This window comes from Aspergillus affinis (assembly GCF_023601865.1).
Source record: "Aspergillus affinis strain CMG 70 chromosome Unknown NODE_26_length_314309_cov_85_634089, whole genome shotgun sequence".
In the NCBI taxonomy this organism is placed as follows: domain Eukaryota; kingdom Fungi; phylum Ascomycota; class Eurotiomycetes; order Eurotiales; family Aspergillaceae; genus Aspergillus; species Aspergillus affinis.
The window spans coordinates 295,823-312,714 of record NW_026515807.1 but is presented as its reverse complement, the minus strand read 5'-3'; the positions used below and the strand labels follow the sequence as shown (position 1 = coordinate 312,714).

The following is a 16,892-nucleotide window of genomic DNA, read 5'->3' as shown; positions in this document are numbered from 1 at the left end:
CTTGGCTGCGTCGTGAACGACAACAAAGCTTTCGCCCGTCGCCATCCCTTGGCGTACCCGCCTTGACACAGGCAAACGCTTAAACCGCTTTCCCTCCATGGCCACTCCCCTTTCACATCGTCGATTTTTCGCTGAAGCTTCTACTCTGGTAGGATAATGGCCGGGTCTCGTGGCACGTACGTAAGATGACCTCATACACGGATAAGAAGGGGTAGTCTCATGTTCGTCGTCGCGTGAGTAGGTTACCGGTGGTCAAGAATCCTTTATCCCCCATGGGCCCCCTCCACTCTATAGATAGCTGTCCAAGTACGGCTCGCCCGTCCCGTTTCAAATCCTTCTGCAAAGACTCCAATCCTTCCTGCTGTCCTTCTTCCTGTTCAACGAGAAACGCAACCTGCAGAACATCGCGTGGATTCAAGGAAGGTGGTGGCTGCACATCGGATTCATCTGGCCGCTCCAGATCCCAGTTCAAGGAAATCGCCTTGAATGGGGGTTTCGGGTTGAGTTTCGTGTGCTGAACCAAGGATTAGAAAAATCATAGGTAGCCCAGACGGAGACCATTCATTTGTCATACCTTAACTACCACGGCGCCGTCGCCCACATTCTCTAACTGTGCCTCGAGAGCGAACCGGAGCAATCGAGTTTTCCCGTAGGGCCCCAGAGTTTTGTTTTCAACCTCCAACGGCGCCAATTCGGACGACTTCGTTCGCACGCTCAGGCAGGGCTGTGCAACGAACTGGTATAGCTTACGGAATGTCCTCACTCGCCCGCTGGCCGCTTGCGAGTCGGAGCCGATTAGAGTTTCCGTGTAACTGACGCTGACCGCTAAGATGTGATTCCCTTCTTCTTTGAGGTCAAAGCGAACGATCTTTTGCAACGACTGTCCTTTCCGTAGACCCTCCTGCGCGGACGAATCTTCCGTGGGCTCTAGGTCCAACGATGCGACTTGGGAGGGGGTCTGCATTTCTGCGACGATACGGACCGACGTAAGGACACGCGTGGGGTCATCCTCCGAGAGCTCATTGTTTGCGCTGAGGGTGCACGCGAATGTTTCTCCGACGTAGGCAGATCCAAAAGCAGGAGGGAGTGTCAGCTTCCGGCCCATATTAGCAGCAGAATACCAAAAGATAAGACCAGACATGTCAATCGTACATTAGGAGTAAGAATAAAGCGATCGTCGGTGCTGTCGGACGGGTAACTCAACGACGCCTTGCTGGATATCTTTGCGTTCGAAGCTGGAAGAGGGTTTTGATAGGATAAGGACGGCCTCGATAGCCTGATGGAATCTCCAACGTCATTAACAAGTAACAACGGACCAATTTACTCCTAGACGCCGCTTACCGGAGCACTGGACCTTGATCAGCCAGGCCACTGCCCGCAGGAAAATCTCAGCTTGTTCGTACCTTTTAACGAAACTGCGTGTGGTTCTTTGGGGCCGTCGGCCCCCGAATGTGCCCGTGGGCGTGCCATTTCAAGCTGAAATATGTCTTGGTGCTTATTGTTTGGAGCTGTCAAGTTGCGCAGTCCGTAGACATCAATTATTATCGTTATCGGGACCGGGCGCTAGTGGAGGACAAACCAGGCAAACTAGGCAAACAAGACAAACCTCCGCATGACGTGGGAGAGATTCATCGAGTAAATAAACTCGTCTCCAACCTATCAAACTTACATAGCTTGACCAAGTCACCTTCTTCTATCGAATAAGCTCTACATTCACTCGAAATAGTCACTGTGAAGCGCGTGAATATTGGAACAGATGAAGGATTACGTCAGCAACCCAACCGGAAGATTTCGTCGTCCACAAGCCGCCACTCAATAAGTATCAACTTCCAATCTACTAACATTTTATACTCGTCGTTCTCCTCAACCCCGAACGTCAGAACGTCCGAAAACTGCTTGAAACATGGGTGCCACAAGAGCAGCTCCAGCAACCCGAAGAAATGCTGCGAAAGCATCGCTAACAGCAGATTCTTCGGGCTTGCAATCTCAACCCCCTAAAAGCGCGCCTACGTCATCGAAGAGGAAGCGAAATTCCGAGCCTGAGGCCAATCCTCCAAAGACGCCTGTTAAGAAAGGTGCCCCTAGCCCAGTGGAAGTGGTTGATTTGACGGGTGGCTCTCCTACCTCCGGTCCGACAAAGAAAAGGAGAAGCTCCAAGACTAAGCAGTCGCCATCTGAACCTGTAGCCGAACGCAGGGCCAGGGTCTTTCGCAAGCATCCACCCAAGTCATATTTGGAGAGATGTGCGCGTGCAACGAGTCAAAGGTATGGACACCGTAATGATTCCATTATTTCCGCAGGCTGTCTAACCTCGTACGCTTGACGTTAAAGGATGTTTGTCGTTGGAAAAACTGTCACTGGGGCCGACAAAACCCCTGAGATGGCATTTGATATCGTTGGGTCGACAGGCAATATCTACAAAACAACTATTGGCAAGGTGCCGACTTGCGATTGTCCGGATGCCCAGAAGGGAAACCAGTGCAAGCATATCTGTTATGGTAAGTATTTTGACTCTAGTATTCGTTATTACACTTAGCGGCTAGCCACCTTTCTGGCTACTATGAATGATGTATATGCTAATTTCCCTGGATCGATAAGTTCTAGCAATTGTGCTCAAGACTCCTCAGCATCTCCAGTACCAGTTGGCGTTTTTGTCCTCGGTGAGTAGCTCATATTTACGCTAGTTTGCCGCAACCTCTTCCAGTTGACAATCGTGCCGTAGGAACTTCTCCAGATCTACCAGGAGTCATCCCTCAGTGCCCCAGAGACCACGCCCAAGAGCAACGACGGTAACCGAAAAGCAATCGACGGGGACTGTCCCATCTGTTTCATGGAGTTTGAAGCGAACGAGGATATTGTTTGGTGTCGAGCAGCTTGTGGAAACAACATCCACAAAACTTGTTTCCAGCAGTGGGCTGCTACCCAGCGAAATCAGGGTGTGACTTGCGTCTATTGGTAGGTTCTTTCGGTGGTTACTTGTCTTCTTATCCCCCGAACTAACCTCTGTTTTCTTTTTACTTCTCTAGCCGCTCTCCCTGGCAGTCAGATACCAGTGATGTGAACCTAGAAAACCTCGTGAAAGAAGGCACGGTGAACGAGGAGGGTTACATCAACGTGGCTGAACAGATGGGCCTCTCCGGAAGTCGCGGTACGGAACCACGCCTCCTTGCACCCTTCCATCAACCTGTTCAATACATAAATGCTGATTTCATATCTAGATTATTCAACCTATCATCAGCCCTGGGTTTTCCAACAAATGTATGGTGGTCGGTACCGTGGTCGACGGTCTTACTACGGTTATTACTAAAGCTCCAGGAAGAAGCCTACAGAGGGATATTCAAGAATGCTTTTGATTTTCGGGGCAGAGATGTGGACGGAAGCCGGGAGTTTGAAATTTCGATTGCCTAACTGGTATGATGTTAGATACCCAATGCTTAATTTGATTGAATTATCTTAATATAATAGTTTTTGATTACCCTGATAGCGGAGGCATATATATGCGGAACTCTCGTCGATAGGGTGGGTGGTGGCACAGGAATCAAAACAATGATTCGTTACATGAAGCACTGCCATGGACATGCTCGGGATGTCTGTTTGAGATGCGATTTTCCTGAGAGCAGAAGAAGACACGAGACATCAGAGCACGACCATACCAGACCAAGTACCCAGCTGTGAGATAAACATGAGCAGCAGCACATAAATCTGGGATTTATGAGTGTCCTTTGGGATCACAGAAAATGGAGACCGGAGCAAAGAATCCGAGACCGTGAGAGGGCCACTAACTGGCCCCTGGTAGTCTGGGTTTTTAACTCGGCGACGTGCCCAAGTGATCACCCTGTAATAGGAGAATGGAGGGATGATTGTGTCAAGCACGGAAAGCTCATCCATCGCCCTTAACCACACGATTGCCTTGACGCACGACAGCAACACTAACGGCTTCTTCACCCGTCATCCATGAAGGCATGCGCTCTGGATCGATGATACCTAATTCGGCAAGTTTGCGGATACCACTGATAACGTCTGAGCCGGCAAAAGTAAGAGAAACGGTAGGCTGGCTTTGCTCAGCGGGATCGTCGTCTATTTCGGCAGCTTCATCAGCGAGGGGAGAGTCAAGCAAGCGGACATCGAACCGGTCCAAGGGAGCGGAGGACAGTGATCCGGTCGTCCCGAATCGAGAATCGATAGCAAGCTTCCGTTTCTTGGGAATTTGGGTATCGGCATCCAATTTCCTTGACCTCTTTGATGACTGAGGTCCGGAGGATTCTTCGTCCATATTTTGTTCGTTCTGGTCTTGGTTCTCTTTATCCCGACCAGCTCCTTGGCCCATGTATTCCTCTGGAGATACGGTACTGGAGGGCCGTGGATCCAGGGGGCTCCCTTCGATTACGGCATCCGCGAAGATACTGAATGCCCCAGCAGCTCGGTTCGACCGGCCCGGACCGCGCAGAGCAAGAAGAGCCTCGAGGCTCTTGGCTGTCAGAGCAGTTGCTTTGAGCGAGTATCTTTTTTGCGGCACGGAAAGTGCCACCGGGACGGCATCCCGCACAATTCGTTGCAGGGTTCGAGGGTCTGCTGCGATTGCGTGGGTCGAGGACGCGCCCGTCTTAGGGCTTGGAGACGAGGCGATTGAAGTGTATATGAAAGGGCAGCTGTCGGGGAAAGCCACATATATCACTCTCGAGGAGTCGGTTAACATTTCTGGTGCTTGTCGGGGCTGCTTGTACGGTGAATTGGTGACAAAAATGCGAAGGAATGTGAGCGGCAACACGTTCGAGCGAGCAAGGTGATAATGTGCCTTCACTAGCGGAGAGATCTGCGACTGAAGGCTGTTCAGGAAGGTGGAGGTATGGATGTGGGGGATGCAGGCGGTCATTTCCCCAGATGCGTCGGACGAGTGACTACTATCCGCGCCGATGCGATAGAGCTCTAACGCCGACCATCGCAAACTGGACGGGTGATCATCCATATATCGTAAGTCGATCATTGCAAGCTGGCGCAGACTGATACCATGTCGCCAATCGCCCTCCAGAATCCGATCAATCACTTCGCGTTTTCCACCTCTCCTGACCTGCAGTTCCTGGTATGCATTCCGCACATCGTCGATGGTTCGCTCGACCGGGTATGGACTGAGCTCGTCTTCGTCCCCATTATTAGCATCGTCTCTCTCTAGGAACGGCGGGAATGACTGCACGTTGCGGTCATCCAGCCAGTAAAACACCAGGTCCAGCAACGCCTGACGCGTGAGTTTCCCGAAGGACTTGACGAGCGACGGAGTTGCGGATGGGATGCGAAGGTCACTAGGAAGACTTGAGGTTGTAGGCGCGCGAATAGATTTTTGACGCGCCATTGTATCTCAGATCGAGAAACAAGACCAGCGAGGGCGAGAAACGTGATGTAAACCCCCTCAATCCGAGAGATGCGCCTTTGATGGTGCGGCGGATGGAGAATGCGATGTCGCGAAATCACATGATCTGAATGTGTCACGTGGTGATAGCCATCCGCTTGCGTCTGCAATGCCTCAGGCACCAATATGATCGGCCGGTTCTCTTCCAGAGACAAATTAATTAATCTAATTTTACTCTCCAAAAGGACCAAGATGGGAAGGGGCCAAATTTCGGTATATTGCGACTGCATATAGTAAACCGATCCATAGTTGGACCGGCGGGAATACTACAGTAGTCTAGCAGACCGTAGCGGGCCAGCGGCACTTTCCCGGGCAAGTCGCGGAAAGCAGAAGACCATGTGTAATTCCCAAGTGTACAACTTTTAACGGTCGGGGACTGATTGGCTCCCTCTTATCATGGGAATTAATAATCATGGGCTGAAAAGAGAAAGTCAAGCATCAGCGAAACCCTGTCTTAGTCCGTCGACCCCCGTAAGTCAACTACGGAGTACAGAGTATGCGCGAACCGCGCAACGGACAAAATCCGAGGAGAACCCGGAGAGGAAGGATCATAAGGTAAGATATCACACTGAGCACGCCTTTGATCATGTTGTTGACATTCCCAGCAGATACGAGGCACTGGATGGGAGGGGGAGGAAGCCAAGCAACCAGCATTCCCCCCCCCCGGTAGCAAACTACATGCATTATTGGTATTGTATAGGCGCACGACGGGCGCAAGGGACAGTGGACCAACTAGCTGGGAGTACTCGCCAGAAGTATGAGAGCCACGCACAACCGGGAAGTATTGCCCAAATAGGACTCTGGGTGGGCGGCGATTGGCTTTTGCTTCAACGCGTCTCTGCTTAGTCTGTTGGGGATCCACCGAAATAAACTCTCTCGTTCACTGGTTGGAAGGGGAAGAGGGCGGCCATTCAACTCCTGAAGTCCTGCCTCGTTCTTTGGTTCCGTTTTCCGACTTCGGCCACCGGAAGAGGATGGATCGGAGTCGATGTCATGACCAAAACTTGCGGGTGGCAACTGGCAACGACTGGGAAGAAGAACCGGGAATCGATGGAATGATGTTGGTATGACTGTAGTTGGAAGTCATGCCAGGATGTGTGAAGAACAAAGCCAACTCGAGTTACGGTAGGATGGCCGTAGCAGAAGAGCGAACAATGGGAAGTGAGAATAGTATCCTGTTCGTATTGTGTGGGTGAAACTGTTGGAGTCAATCTAACTCCGGCTTACAAACCCCGTGCCTTTGTCCGCCATTATTCAGCCTCTCCACCCCCACCTGCGCAAATTCCAAACCCGCCCTTCATCTCCGATCCCTCGTCCCACTCCCACACTGCTTCAATTGTCTCCTCCCCTCTCTTCCCACTTCGCCCCGTTCTTTCTTCCTCCATCGCACTACCCGTATATACGACTGCGACGACCAATTTTACGCCATTTTGATTGCGGACACTTCACGAACCCGTCCTCACAGAGGATTTCGCTGGCTACATCGCCACCGTCGACTTTCGCACAAAGAACCGTTCGCAAAGCGTCCAATCGTCGAGTTGGATTGATCGAATCGTGAAATTTCGAGGTTTCGAAAGCCTCGAACCCGGTGCATCATGTCCGAATTCAACGGCCGCCGGGCCCCCAACTTCTCCCAATATATCAATGATTTGAACGCCATTCCGTCGCCGTACGACCAGGCTGTCCAGCAGCAGCAACAGCAGCAGGACTCGTTCAACCTCGATGCGGACCTCTCCCTCTTTACCAACGCCGAGTTCTTCGATTTCGACAAGTTCGGGGATCTCAACTTGCCCGCTTTCGATGCCGTGGAGGACGGGAACTTGAAGACGGAGAACAAGCAAAATGCTGGCCAGAGGTCGGACATGGAATTCTTGGACCTTCTCGGTGGTGGTAAGTTTGGCAGATTCCCTTGAAACGACGAAATTTGAGGTTTCCCTGGACCCAAGCCGGCATTTACTGGGACATGTTTTATCTTGGACCTGCATATACTTGGTTATATGATTTTGGTTCTGTACTACGCTACCACTTGATCTGGCTGGGAACCATTTGCATTTCGAATACCCTGTATTGTCTTGATTCCCTTTGTGCTTTGGGAAATCTGTACTTCCCCTCTTTTTTCGTTTCTTTTTTTCATTTCTTCTTCGCCTCTTCCTGGTGGAGTCATTCTCAACCCTACACCACTTCAACCCGGGTCTATATCCCAAGACAGCGAATGGATCCTACCGCCCTTCATGCACCATCTGCACGTGCCATCATTGGCCCATTCCTGCATCAGCCCCCCTTGTTGTATGCGACGATCCCTATAAGTTTTCGTGCTACTTGCATGGGTCCTCCACCGGCGCCGATAGCGTAAACGGTCGACGCTATGGCGCCATCACACGTGACTCCCGGGCTGCAGTGAATGGGGATGCCTTTCCATTCACCTCAGCCTGGGGAGGAGTCATGTTGTAAGTGAAGTGGAGGGCGTGTAACTACACCCCATCCCATATGCCCATGTCTATGTCTTGTTTCTACCAGCTGGATCTCCTTTGGGATATGCCTCAATCTCGTCGAAATCAGATCATGATCAGAGTCTAACCGCATACAGAGGGCTTTGGCAACATGCCGGAGTATTCAGCACCGGAATTTGGTTCCGTGAACCCCCAGTCTCAGCAAAACCCGTTGCCCAACTTCTCCGCCATCCCCCAGATTCCTAACGGGGGCTACAACGCTACCCAGAGCCCGAGCCAATCGTCTGCCTCGTCGCCTCCCTCTGCAACCCCCTCGCAGGCTCCTGCCTCGGTTCCCACGCCTACTGCTAGCACCCCCACCGCAGGACCCAAGCGCAAGAACACACAGAAGACACCCACTCTCAGCGTTGAGGAGGCCGCGCGCAATGTCGCCGAGGAGGATAAGCGCCGACGAAACACGGCCGCGAGTGCTCGATTCCGTGTGAAGAAGAAGATGCGCGAGCAGGCTTTGGAGAAGACCGTCAAGGAAACCACAGACAAGAACACTGCGCTGGAGGCGCGCGTAACGGCACTGGAACTGGAGAACCAATGGCTGAAGAACCTGATCACCGAAAAGAACGGCCAGTCGGCTCAGGAGGAAAAGAAGTCCGAGACGGACATTGCAAACATGTTCAAGAAGTTCCTTGCGTCTCAGAAGGCCAGTTCCGACCGGAGTAGTTCTGAGTCGAAGATCGGCGTGGGCACTGCCTAAGCACGATGAAACTTAAGTTTCTTTTTTTTTAACCTCCCTTGCTTTTCATATTTCCTGATTTGGATGTTTTGTTTTTGTAGATGCTTACCTAGCCTTATGTTTTTTTATTTTTTTCTTCTGTTCATACTTAATTTGGTTTATTTCGGAGACTTGGAGGCGGCGTCTCATGGAGCACGAATGGGTTGGGTTGGGGTGGATGAGTGACGTTTTTATGTTTATACGTTTTTCTCATGTTTCGATCTGAAGTACCGACTCCGATTGGAGGACGATGATTCCCTTCTCACCACAGAGAAATAAAAGCCACAAATACGATTTATTTTTCTTCTCATGTTTTCTTCACCATATCGACTTATAAATCAACGGATATTCACAGGCCACAATGCAGGTACAGACCAGTGATCTCCAATCTAATGCAGGTCTTGGCGGGTAACTATATCACATTGAACTGCCTATCTACTACTACAGAAGAGATCAAAGCGGGGAGACTACTTTCTGGAACCAGTTCAGACGACGACAATCGTCTGCTCGCCAACCACAACACTGAGCAATCAGGAAACCCTGTGCCATAATTTGATAATTTCTGCTATTGAGCACATACTAGATACTCCTACTTACTATTATAACTTCGCAACAACCACCATACCACGCACAACACCACTCCTCGCCCACCAGTCAAACACCGTCGCCGCAGCGCGAAACTTCCCACCCACCGACATACCCACGCGACGCATGCGCGCATCCTTCTTACGAATAAAGCCCGCCAGCCCCCCAAGGACATGCTCGGAGATATCCGTCATGACGATGCCGTCGATTGAGTACCCCGCGCGCACAAGGAAGGCCTCGTACTCGGATTGAGTCAGGAAGTTCGTGAACGGCGCCCCTGTCATCAGACACACGCCCCGGAGCAGCAGCCTCTGCCATGCGGTGGCAGAGTCGGAGAGCAAGAGGTCAAAGGCCATGAAGGAGGCGTGGAGTTCGGTGGCTGCGTAGGTGAGGAGCGGGGCCCTTGAGGGTCGGAAATGGTACAGACTGTCGAGCGCGAGAAGCCACGTCGTCGTTGCCTTCGTTTTCGATGGAGCGTCAGAAGAGTCCCCAGGAGACGGGGCTATCGCGCGCTGGAGCTCCTGGTCCCAGGAGGCTGGGTCAGCGGCATTCGCGCAGAAGATGTCCACCTGGGTTGGTTCGGTCGAAGTGGCAGGGGCGGGTTTCATGCTGGCAGTGGCAGACGCCTCGAGGCGCTGGCGCGCGAGCTCCGCCTGCTCGGGGAGGAGGGTGAGTCCGACGTAGGAGTCGAAGAGCGGGGGAGCGACCCTTGAGGCGCCGCTGTTTCGGTCATTGCTCAGTGCTTGAGTACTGGGCTTCCTCAAGTTGACCATGTGCAGCGATTGATCGCCACACCCGATCCCGACATCGACGAGACGGAACTGTCGGTCTGTGGGCACCGGGTGACCGGTGGAATCAAGAAGGCCGGCCGCGGTGAGGACTTGTTCTAGGAGAGCCCTACAGGCGTCCGGGAGGTCACATTCATTCTAATCTTACTGGTCAGCGAAGTCGCTTTTCCTCTGGATCTTCTCAAAAGGAAGATATAAGCACCTTCCAATACCCCATGTTCATCCACATGCTTGGTGGGGGGACGGGGATGTTGAGAACTGCATGGTCGAGACCGTAGATGGAGCGAGCTCCTATCGACGGGAAGAAGAAGTTCAGGAGGGATTTGAGCAGGGAGAGAATCCATTGAATAGGATTCATGGTGTGGTGGCATCTCTCTTGCCTGCATTCTCTTTGGCATCGACCATTGGGGTCAGGTGCCGAGGGTCACATGAAGATAAGAGCGGCCATATCGTTATCGCCGGTAGTTAACTATACTTACTCCATACTTCATACTCCATACTAGAGTGCTACCTAGTACGAAATGTATAGTTAATATTGTGTTGAATAACCATTTAATCCTGATGTAATCAATACCCCCTATCTGGATCTCCCAAAATGCCTGCGCTGCGGCCCTGCCTAAGGATGGCTAATAACGATGCAGCTCGGTACGTATGCTAATTACCAAACAACTAGACACTATAACTAGTAGTTAACTAAGTTAGTCTGTTTTCGAGCCCAATATTCGGCCCCAGTGCTATATTTGATATTTATTCAAGCCTAGTATGCAGAGTACTATGATACCAAAGAGATCTGTTACAAATATTACAATGGAGGCTTGTAGGTGAACTTGTCGACTTGCCACCTCTTTTATACTTAAATTTGGTTACTACCAATAATGTCATCATATCCAAGGAATGGCCACTCTCAAATCAGTCGCAACGCGCATAGCCGACACAACGCATCCCTCCAACAGCACCATGCCGTCCCAACACCATCCGCCCGCCAGGTAGATCCCATCATCGCCGCTGCACCATCTCGCGAGTCCGTCGACCAACACGTCGCGTTTCTAGTTCGCATCGGTAGAATTATCCTCCCCGAAGATCTCGCGAAGAACGCGCTGGCTGGCTGGAGTACGTAACACGCGCGTGAACACCGCAGACCGGATGATGGTGGTCGGGTCGATGGAGGTGAGCGGATTGGTCGTGATCAAGATCCCATTCGGCTGGGCGTGGATAGCCTCCGTGAAGACCGTTGGTACAGAAGCAGATCAATTGCGGAGAACCGGGGACAGGATGCAGCACAGTTCCTTCCTGCAGCGGCGCGACGACATTCGAAAAGTCCGTGTGAGCGATGGTCTGGACGGTTGTGGTGGGCACCTCCCGCAAGGACGGCCGAGCCGCGCTGAAGATCGCGGCGGCCACATCCGGCGACACGGCCAGAACAACGAGGTCAAAGAGTTGGGTGCATACGCCGGTAGCGTCGCGCAAGGTGAGTTACACCCCCTGCGAGGTTGGCAGCACCCTCATCGTCTCGACGCCGAGACGCACATCCAGTCCGCGCAACAATTTCTTCTGCACGGTGTAGACGCCGTCGGGGATGACGTAATGTGGCTGCTGATGAATGAGTCTCTTGTAGGCGATAATGTCAGAGGCGGGGAAGCGTCGCAGCTGCGCATGCGAACAAGTACAGACGCTGGCGATCATCAGCAGCAAGTAACTTTCGACATAGTACAGAGGCAAGTGGATGCGACGCAGGTAGTGATCGAAGGACTCAACCTCCGAATTGCCGAACACCAGTGGACTCACGAAGAAACAGCAGATAACAAACCAACAGTAGCAGAATAAGACATAAATAACTTCCAACATCCATCGGACGAGATGGCTGTGAGGAATTGGGGGAGTCTGGTGGAAATTGGAGGCATGGATCATGTAGGGTTCCACGGCGGGGGCCTGGTGGGCTGAGCGCCGAGAAAAGCTGAAGATGAATGGCTGTGGTCGGTAGCAGATACTCATATGATCGTACATGCGCAGAAGATTGTGGTAGTAGCCGCCAGCAAAAGCACGCATGGGGACATCTGCCCAGACAGAGCCCTGATGGGTAGAAGGGATAGCGATTGATTCAGCGGTTAAAGAGATTCGGGGATTCTAGACGGGAGCTGCGTCAATAGACTGCACGGCAGAGGGCTGAAATCTCATGGATCGACAGGGACCATAACAAACCTTGTCCAATAGATGCACCCTGAATCGCTGCTGTGGATCGTGATGTAGCAGGCCTTCCATGCCCGTGCCCACGACGACCACGTCGCGTCCCCTGTCTTCCATAATCATTTTGGCACTCATCCTTTGGACTGATGAGCGAACGAATGGTTGGAGGGAAAGGTAATACAAGCACAGAGGAGGAGAGAGTTCGCAGATAGGCTGGAGTGAATGAACCCTTGGGTCGCCGAGCTATTGCCGCCCATAGGTTGCCAGGGTGAATGTGAAAGTCAATCAAACGAATCAATTCCAGTACCGTGGGATATCAGATACATTGTATGAATTCACTCCAATCCCAGCCGAACTCGCCGAACCCATCGCATCCTAGAAAAAGCAACCCAACTCCATCATGAATTTGTTTCTCTATCGAAACCTCCACGCATTAGTCGTTATATGAAAGAGAGGATCGGTAAGAAAATCACAAAAAAAAAGGATAGGCAAAACCAAAAAAAAGAAAGGCAAAATAAAGTGAAGAAAAATATACACCGCAGGCTCAATCTGTCCGTATCTGGGAATATCTGGCGTAACGTCGTCCATCATGAATTGATCTCTCCAATTAGTCCCTATCCCTTTCTTTCCCTGGGTTTTTCTTCCTCGTTTTCGTCGCCCGGGATTTCTCCCCAGCCCGAGCTACGACGACTAATTCGCCCGGTCGCCATAGGTTGACTGGCGGATGGGCCGTTCAAGGGACTGCTAATGCCACCGGAGATACTTGCGGCATTGCTATCATGCCGGGCATGTGACTGAGCAGCACTAACAACGCTGGCACCGTCCCCGGTGACCGAATTCTGCTTGTTGGCATAGAAGCTGCCGCGCTCGCCGTTCCCACTGACAGGTGCCACGCCCGACGATGAGTACACGCTAATCCGCTCTGCGCTAGCCAACCCAACCATACTCGGTCTATTAAGCACTCCGGGGTTATTTGGGGATTCGGCTACACTGCCACTGAGCACGCTTAAAGGCAGACTCTCTCGGCTGCCACCAAACACCGAGGACGGAGCCAAGGCGCGCACCGACGCGTTCGTATCCAACGAGTTTCTCCGGCGTCGTTTGGATGAGGACGCAAGCGTCAGGATCGAAGCATTGTCGGTCAAGATGTTGTTGGCGGTGGCCGTGCTATACGTGACGGAATGGCCGTGAGGGGCAAGGTGGGGCGGAACTGCGGTGGCCGGAGAAGGGGGAAATTGGTGTGTAAATTGTACCTGCTGAGGGGCGCCACCTTGCATCGGATGCGCATGGTGATGGGCGTGGTGCGCATTTTGCGCATTGTAGAGGTGACCAGACGGCGCCGCGGACTGCACGGTAGTCAAGGTTGTCGTCAGAGACCGCACCGACGGCGCCGGGGATGAAAAAGTGCTGCCTTCGCCGCCGCCAGTCGAGCTGATACCCCCGCCGGCCGTTGCCATGGTCCCGGCTTTGGAACAGGCGGCATCCGATATGGCGGTGTCGGCGTTGGTGGAGATGGTGGGTGCGGTGGACTTTGCACTGGTGGCTGGAACCTGATTCTCGTATCCCGAATATGCAAGGGAGGGCTCGCTCTGCGAGCCCGAGCGTGGTTCACTCACGTCGCTGGCATCCGAGGTGTTGTTGTCACTGTTATATTCGCTGATAACATGCGTGGTGCCCGAAAGTGGGTAGGGGTTGTTCTTCCGGCCTCGGCCTTTGTGTTTGGGCATAGAATGGAGTTTGTTGGACCAGCGGATGCTGCCTGAATCGGTGGAATTTTTGAGGTTGGCGAGACGCTTCATCCAGCTCGAGAATGGGTGGCGACGACCGTTTCGATCTGCGGGAAACAGGGCGTTAGACAACCAGTAGATCCTAGCAAGAATGCCTCGGGACACTGTACCGTGCGCCCTCGCGGGGCCCTCAGCGGTGGCCATCTTGGCCGGTCAGGAGCAGAGAGCCAAAGATTGGCACTGTCCTCCCGAGCTATTCGCGCAGACACGCAGATTAAAAAGTTCTAGCAAGCCTGTGATGCTGCAAGTGAACCTCAACAACCAACAAAAGAACCGCCTCAAGCGAATCTAATGCGAGTTCCCCAGGAGAGGACGATCGATTGCGGGGCAGTTCAACGTTGCCAGAAACAAGAACGGGGGACCGTTCTCAGGGGCACTGAGCGACTCGGCGGATGAAATGTCACGGAATAAAAGCAGCAAGCTAATTGCGCCAGAAGGATGGAGAGGGATGGGATGCCAGCACTTCGTCAGGAGTCAACAGGAGCGGCGCCTGATGCACGTGATGCCCGCGGCTTCGTCGATGGGAAATGACTCAGCAGCCTTAGTCACGAGTCAGTTATGAATTATGCATGTCCCTTTGATGTTCTGCACACCGAGATGACGATGATTATTAATCATGCTCTCACATGCCGCTGCGCGTCTCCAGCGAAAACAGAAAGCAGAACAAGTCAACATGAAAAAGAATTGTCTCGTCAAGCCTCTTGCAGTCATGTTCCCCAGTACATCGCTGATTCTGTGCCAATTGCTAGCAACCCAAGGGTTAGTCAAAGGGGAACGATGAACTCATGGAGATGTTAGTCCTGCATGATCCTTAATGATCCTTTCTATAAGTAGAGAAGTTTGCAGTATCACCATGTTGAAGTACTTACATCCAAGTCAAAACCAACCAGCCATTGGCTGCATGTCTCTCCGATATCCTCTTGCCTCGGTCCAAAATACAGTCAGCTCTGGGGGGGGTTCAGATACGAGGAGGGAAAATGAGACGCAGGTCAGGCGTTGGTACATGTCGTGTCACTCCGCCCGGTTACAACCGCGTGGTTCGTTCTTCCATTCGTTCCTGAAGCCTATATATTCTCCTTGGGAATTTCCAGATCCCAGCAGACCGGACAAATCTTTTTTTACGGAGTACATATTGGCAATATCAGTCGTCTGGGTGGTTCCTCGTCACTAGTAGAGTGGGCCTCAGTGGGTCAACCGAGGCTGCTGAGATACGGGTCACTCGCTAGTCTGCAGAAAAGACCCTGGAACATTCGACCGATCGATTTCTTCGAACCCGCCCGCTCAGGTGGCGCTCTGGCCTCGTCCAGCACCTCCTTTTGCAGTCAACAATTGATCACCATCCCGTCCCATTCATCATGTCTGCTGCAGAGGAGCGGAAGAGGGTTGCGGTTGTGGGCTCTGGAATGGCTGGTCTTATCTCGGCATACTTGCTGAGAACCGACAGCCGGAACAGATACAATGTCGAGATATTTGAGATGGTACCAGTTTCCTGTCGTTCATGAGACCGACTGACGCGCATGCTAATACACTCGATTGGAACTATTAGCAAGATCACTTGTCCCTCGATTCCGCCTCATATACCCTCCCAACTAAAGACGATCTTTCCTCCCAACAAAATCGGCTGGATTTGCCCATGCGCGTTTTCGCGGGTGGCTATTATGAAAACTTGAAACGAATGTACGAGTATCTCGACATCAAGTTCGCGTCGCCACGCTTTATATATACGTTATCGACTCTCCCCAAGGCGCAAGGAGAACAGGTCTCTCCCCATTTCATTCATTCGTCTAATAACCATAAGATTCCTCCACTACGACCGGCTGGGAGCTCGTTCGGTACATGGATAATCGAGGTCGTTTACTTGGCGATATGCTATTTCTGGTTCACGGCCTGTTGCTTTTGGGTTAAGCCCAAGATGGCTCATACTTTTGGAGAGGAGGAATCGTTCCGGCAATATCTAGAACGGATTCGATTACCCCAGTACTATGTCAAGAACTATTTACTCCCACTAGTGTCCAGTGTTACAACATGCACGCATGATGCCGTGCTTGCATTTCCTGCCATCGACATTGTGGAATATGAGAGGAGGACGTTCAAGAAACCCCATTTCCTGGTCCTGGGGGGTGTGCGCAAAGTGCAAGAGAAACTGGCCGAGAAACAAAAGGTACATTACGGTGCCAAGGTTTCGGAAGTCGAGGAAATCGGCAACAAGGTCCAAGTGAGTTGGACCACTAAAGATGGCCAGGCTCATGCCGAATCATTCGATTATGTGATTATGGCCGTGACCCCTGATGTTGTCGGTGCCATATTCCCTCCTCTACGAAAAGCCATGGCCGGAATTCCGACTACTTTCGTTGAGTCGGTTGTACATTATGACTTCTCCCGCATATCTGAGTGTAGCACATCCTTGAAGCAACAGATGCGCTCAGAGCAATACAGTACATCTGCAGATTACATTCCTGCGCAACCAATTCATATCTGCTCCAGTTCATCGGCATCGGAGTCAGTACACGAACATCCTGCATCTGCCCTTATAACTACCTACCCGATTGCCCCAATTGATCCAGCCAAGGTCATTTATCGGGCCAAATTCACCCGTGTCTTGCGAACGACCAAGAGTAGGGACATCGTCAACCGCGTGATCAACATCAAACCCTCCCAGCACATTCCAGAGGAGAAACACCAAACCTGGAAGAACGGAGATGGTAACGTTTTCCTCGTCGGGGGCTGGTGCTGGGATGGGATGGTCATGCTGGAGGGTTGTATATTTTCCGCGATGCGGGTCGCAAAAAGCTTCGATGTGGAGATCCCATGGCTGGCCAGTAACCCTCGTTCTCGATGACCCGTGCAACGATACCCCGATTTTTCATTGTTCGACCGTACAACCTGTCGATAGCATTCTGATTTCGTGAGGATGGTCCAGGAGGT

The 16,892-nt window shown here is 52.0% G+C and overlaps 8 protein-coding genes across 8 annotated transcripts; 4 read left to right on the top strand and 4 right to left on the bottom strand.

The window, feature by feature from the left end:
* Positions 1-217: 217 nt before the first annotated feature.
* Positions 218-1,470, bottom strand: KD926_005448 (trafficking protein particle complex subunit 13; the record flags this gene model as incomplete). Its single annotated transcript, XM_053098675.1, has 5 exons — positions 218-514; positions 575-1,093; positions 1,153-1,276; positions 1,342-1,348; positions 1,404-1,470. 5 exons carry the CDS (start codon positions 1,468-1,470, stop codon positions 218-220), a joined length of 1,014 nt encoding a protein of 337 aa, XP_052957574.1.
* Positions 1,471-1,903: 433 nt separating this feature from the next.
* On the top strand, positions 1,904-3,307 carry KD926_005447 (RING finger protein; the record flags this gene model as incomplete). Its single annotated transcript, XM_053098674.1, has 6 exons — positions 1,904-2,265; positions 2,332-2,498; positions 2,599-2,660; positions 2,723-2,955; positions 3,027-3,148; positions 3,219-3,307. The coding sequence occupies 6 exons, from the start codon at positions 1,904-1,906 to the stop codon at positions 3,305-3,307; spliced, it is 1,035 nt and encodes a 344-aa protein (XP_052957573.1).
* A 573-nt stretch (positions 3,308-3,880) lies between these two features.
* On the bottom strand, positions 3,881-5,347 carry KD926_005446 (CENP-N/CHL4 family protein; the record flags this gene model as incomplete). Its single annotated transcript, XM_053098673.1, has 1 exon — positions 3,881-5,347. The coding sequence occupies one exon, from the start codon at positions 5,345-5,347 to the stop codon at positions 3,881-3,883; it is 1,467 nt and encodes a 488-aa protein (XP_052957572.1).
* A 1,652-nt stretch (positions 5,348-6,999) lies between these two features.
* On the top strand, positions 7,000-8,605 carry KD926_005445 (putative bZIP transcription factor (MetR); the record flags this gene model as incomplete). The annotated part of the gene is made up of 2 exons (XM_053098672.1): positions 7,000-7,294; positions 7,992-8,605. The coding sequence occupies 2 exons, from the start codon at positions 7,000-7,002 to the stop codon at positions 8,603-8,605; spliced, it is 909 nt and encodes a 302-aa protein (XP_052957571.1).
* A 617-nt stretch (positions 8,606-9,222) lies between these two features.
* On the bottom strand, positions 9,223-10,354 carry KD926_005444 (uncharacterized protein; the record flags this gene model as incomplete). Its single annotated transcript, XM_053098671.1, has 2 exons — positions 9,223-10,134; positions 10,199-10,354. 2 exons carry the CDS (start codon positions 10,352-10,354, stop codon positions 9,223-9,225), a joined length of 1,068 nt encoding a protein of 355 aa, XP_052957570.1.
* A 517-nt stretch (positions 10,355-10,871) lies between these two features.
* Positions 10,872-11,820, top strand: KD926_005443 (FAD/NAD(P)-binding domain-containing protein; the record flags this gene model as incomplete). Its single annotated transcript, XM_053098670.1, has 2 exons — positions 10,872-11,106; positions 11,213-11,820. The coding sequence occupies 2 exons, from the start codon at positions 10,872-10,874 to the stop codon at positions 11,818-11,820; spliced, it is 843 nt and encodes a 280-aa protein (XP_052957569.1).
* Positions 11,821-12,794: 974 nt separating this feature from the next.
* Positions 12,795-14,111, bottom strand: KD926_005442 (uncharacterized protein; the record flags this gene model as incomplete). The annotated part of the gene is made up of 1 exon (XM_053098669.1): positions 12,795-14,111. The coding sequence occupies one exon, from the start codon at positions 14,109-14,111 to the stop codon at positions 12,795-12,797; it is 1,317 nt and encodes a 438-aa protein (XP_052957568.1).
* A 1,211-nt stretch (positions 14,112-15,322) lies between these two features.
* KD926_005441 (uncharacterized protein) lies at positions 15,323-16,806 on the top strand (the record flags this gene model as incomplete). Its single annotated transcript, XM_053098668.1, has 2 exons — positions 15,323-15,445; positions 15,514-16,806. The coding sequence occupies 2 exons, from the start codon at positions 15,323-15,325 to the stop codon at positions 16,804-16,806; spliced, it is 1,416 nt and encodes a 471-aa protein (XP_052957567.1).
* Between the last annotated feature and the right edge of the window lie 86 nt (positions 16,807-16,892).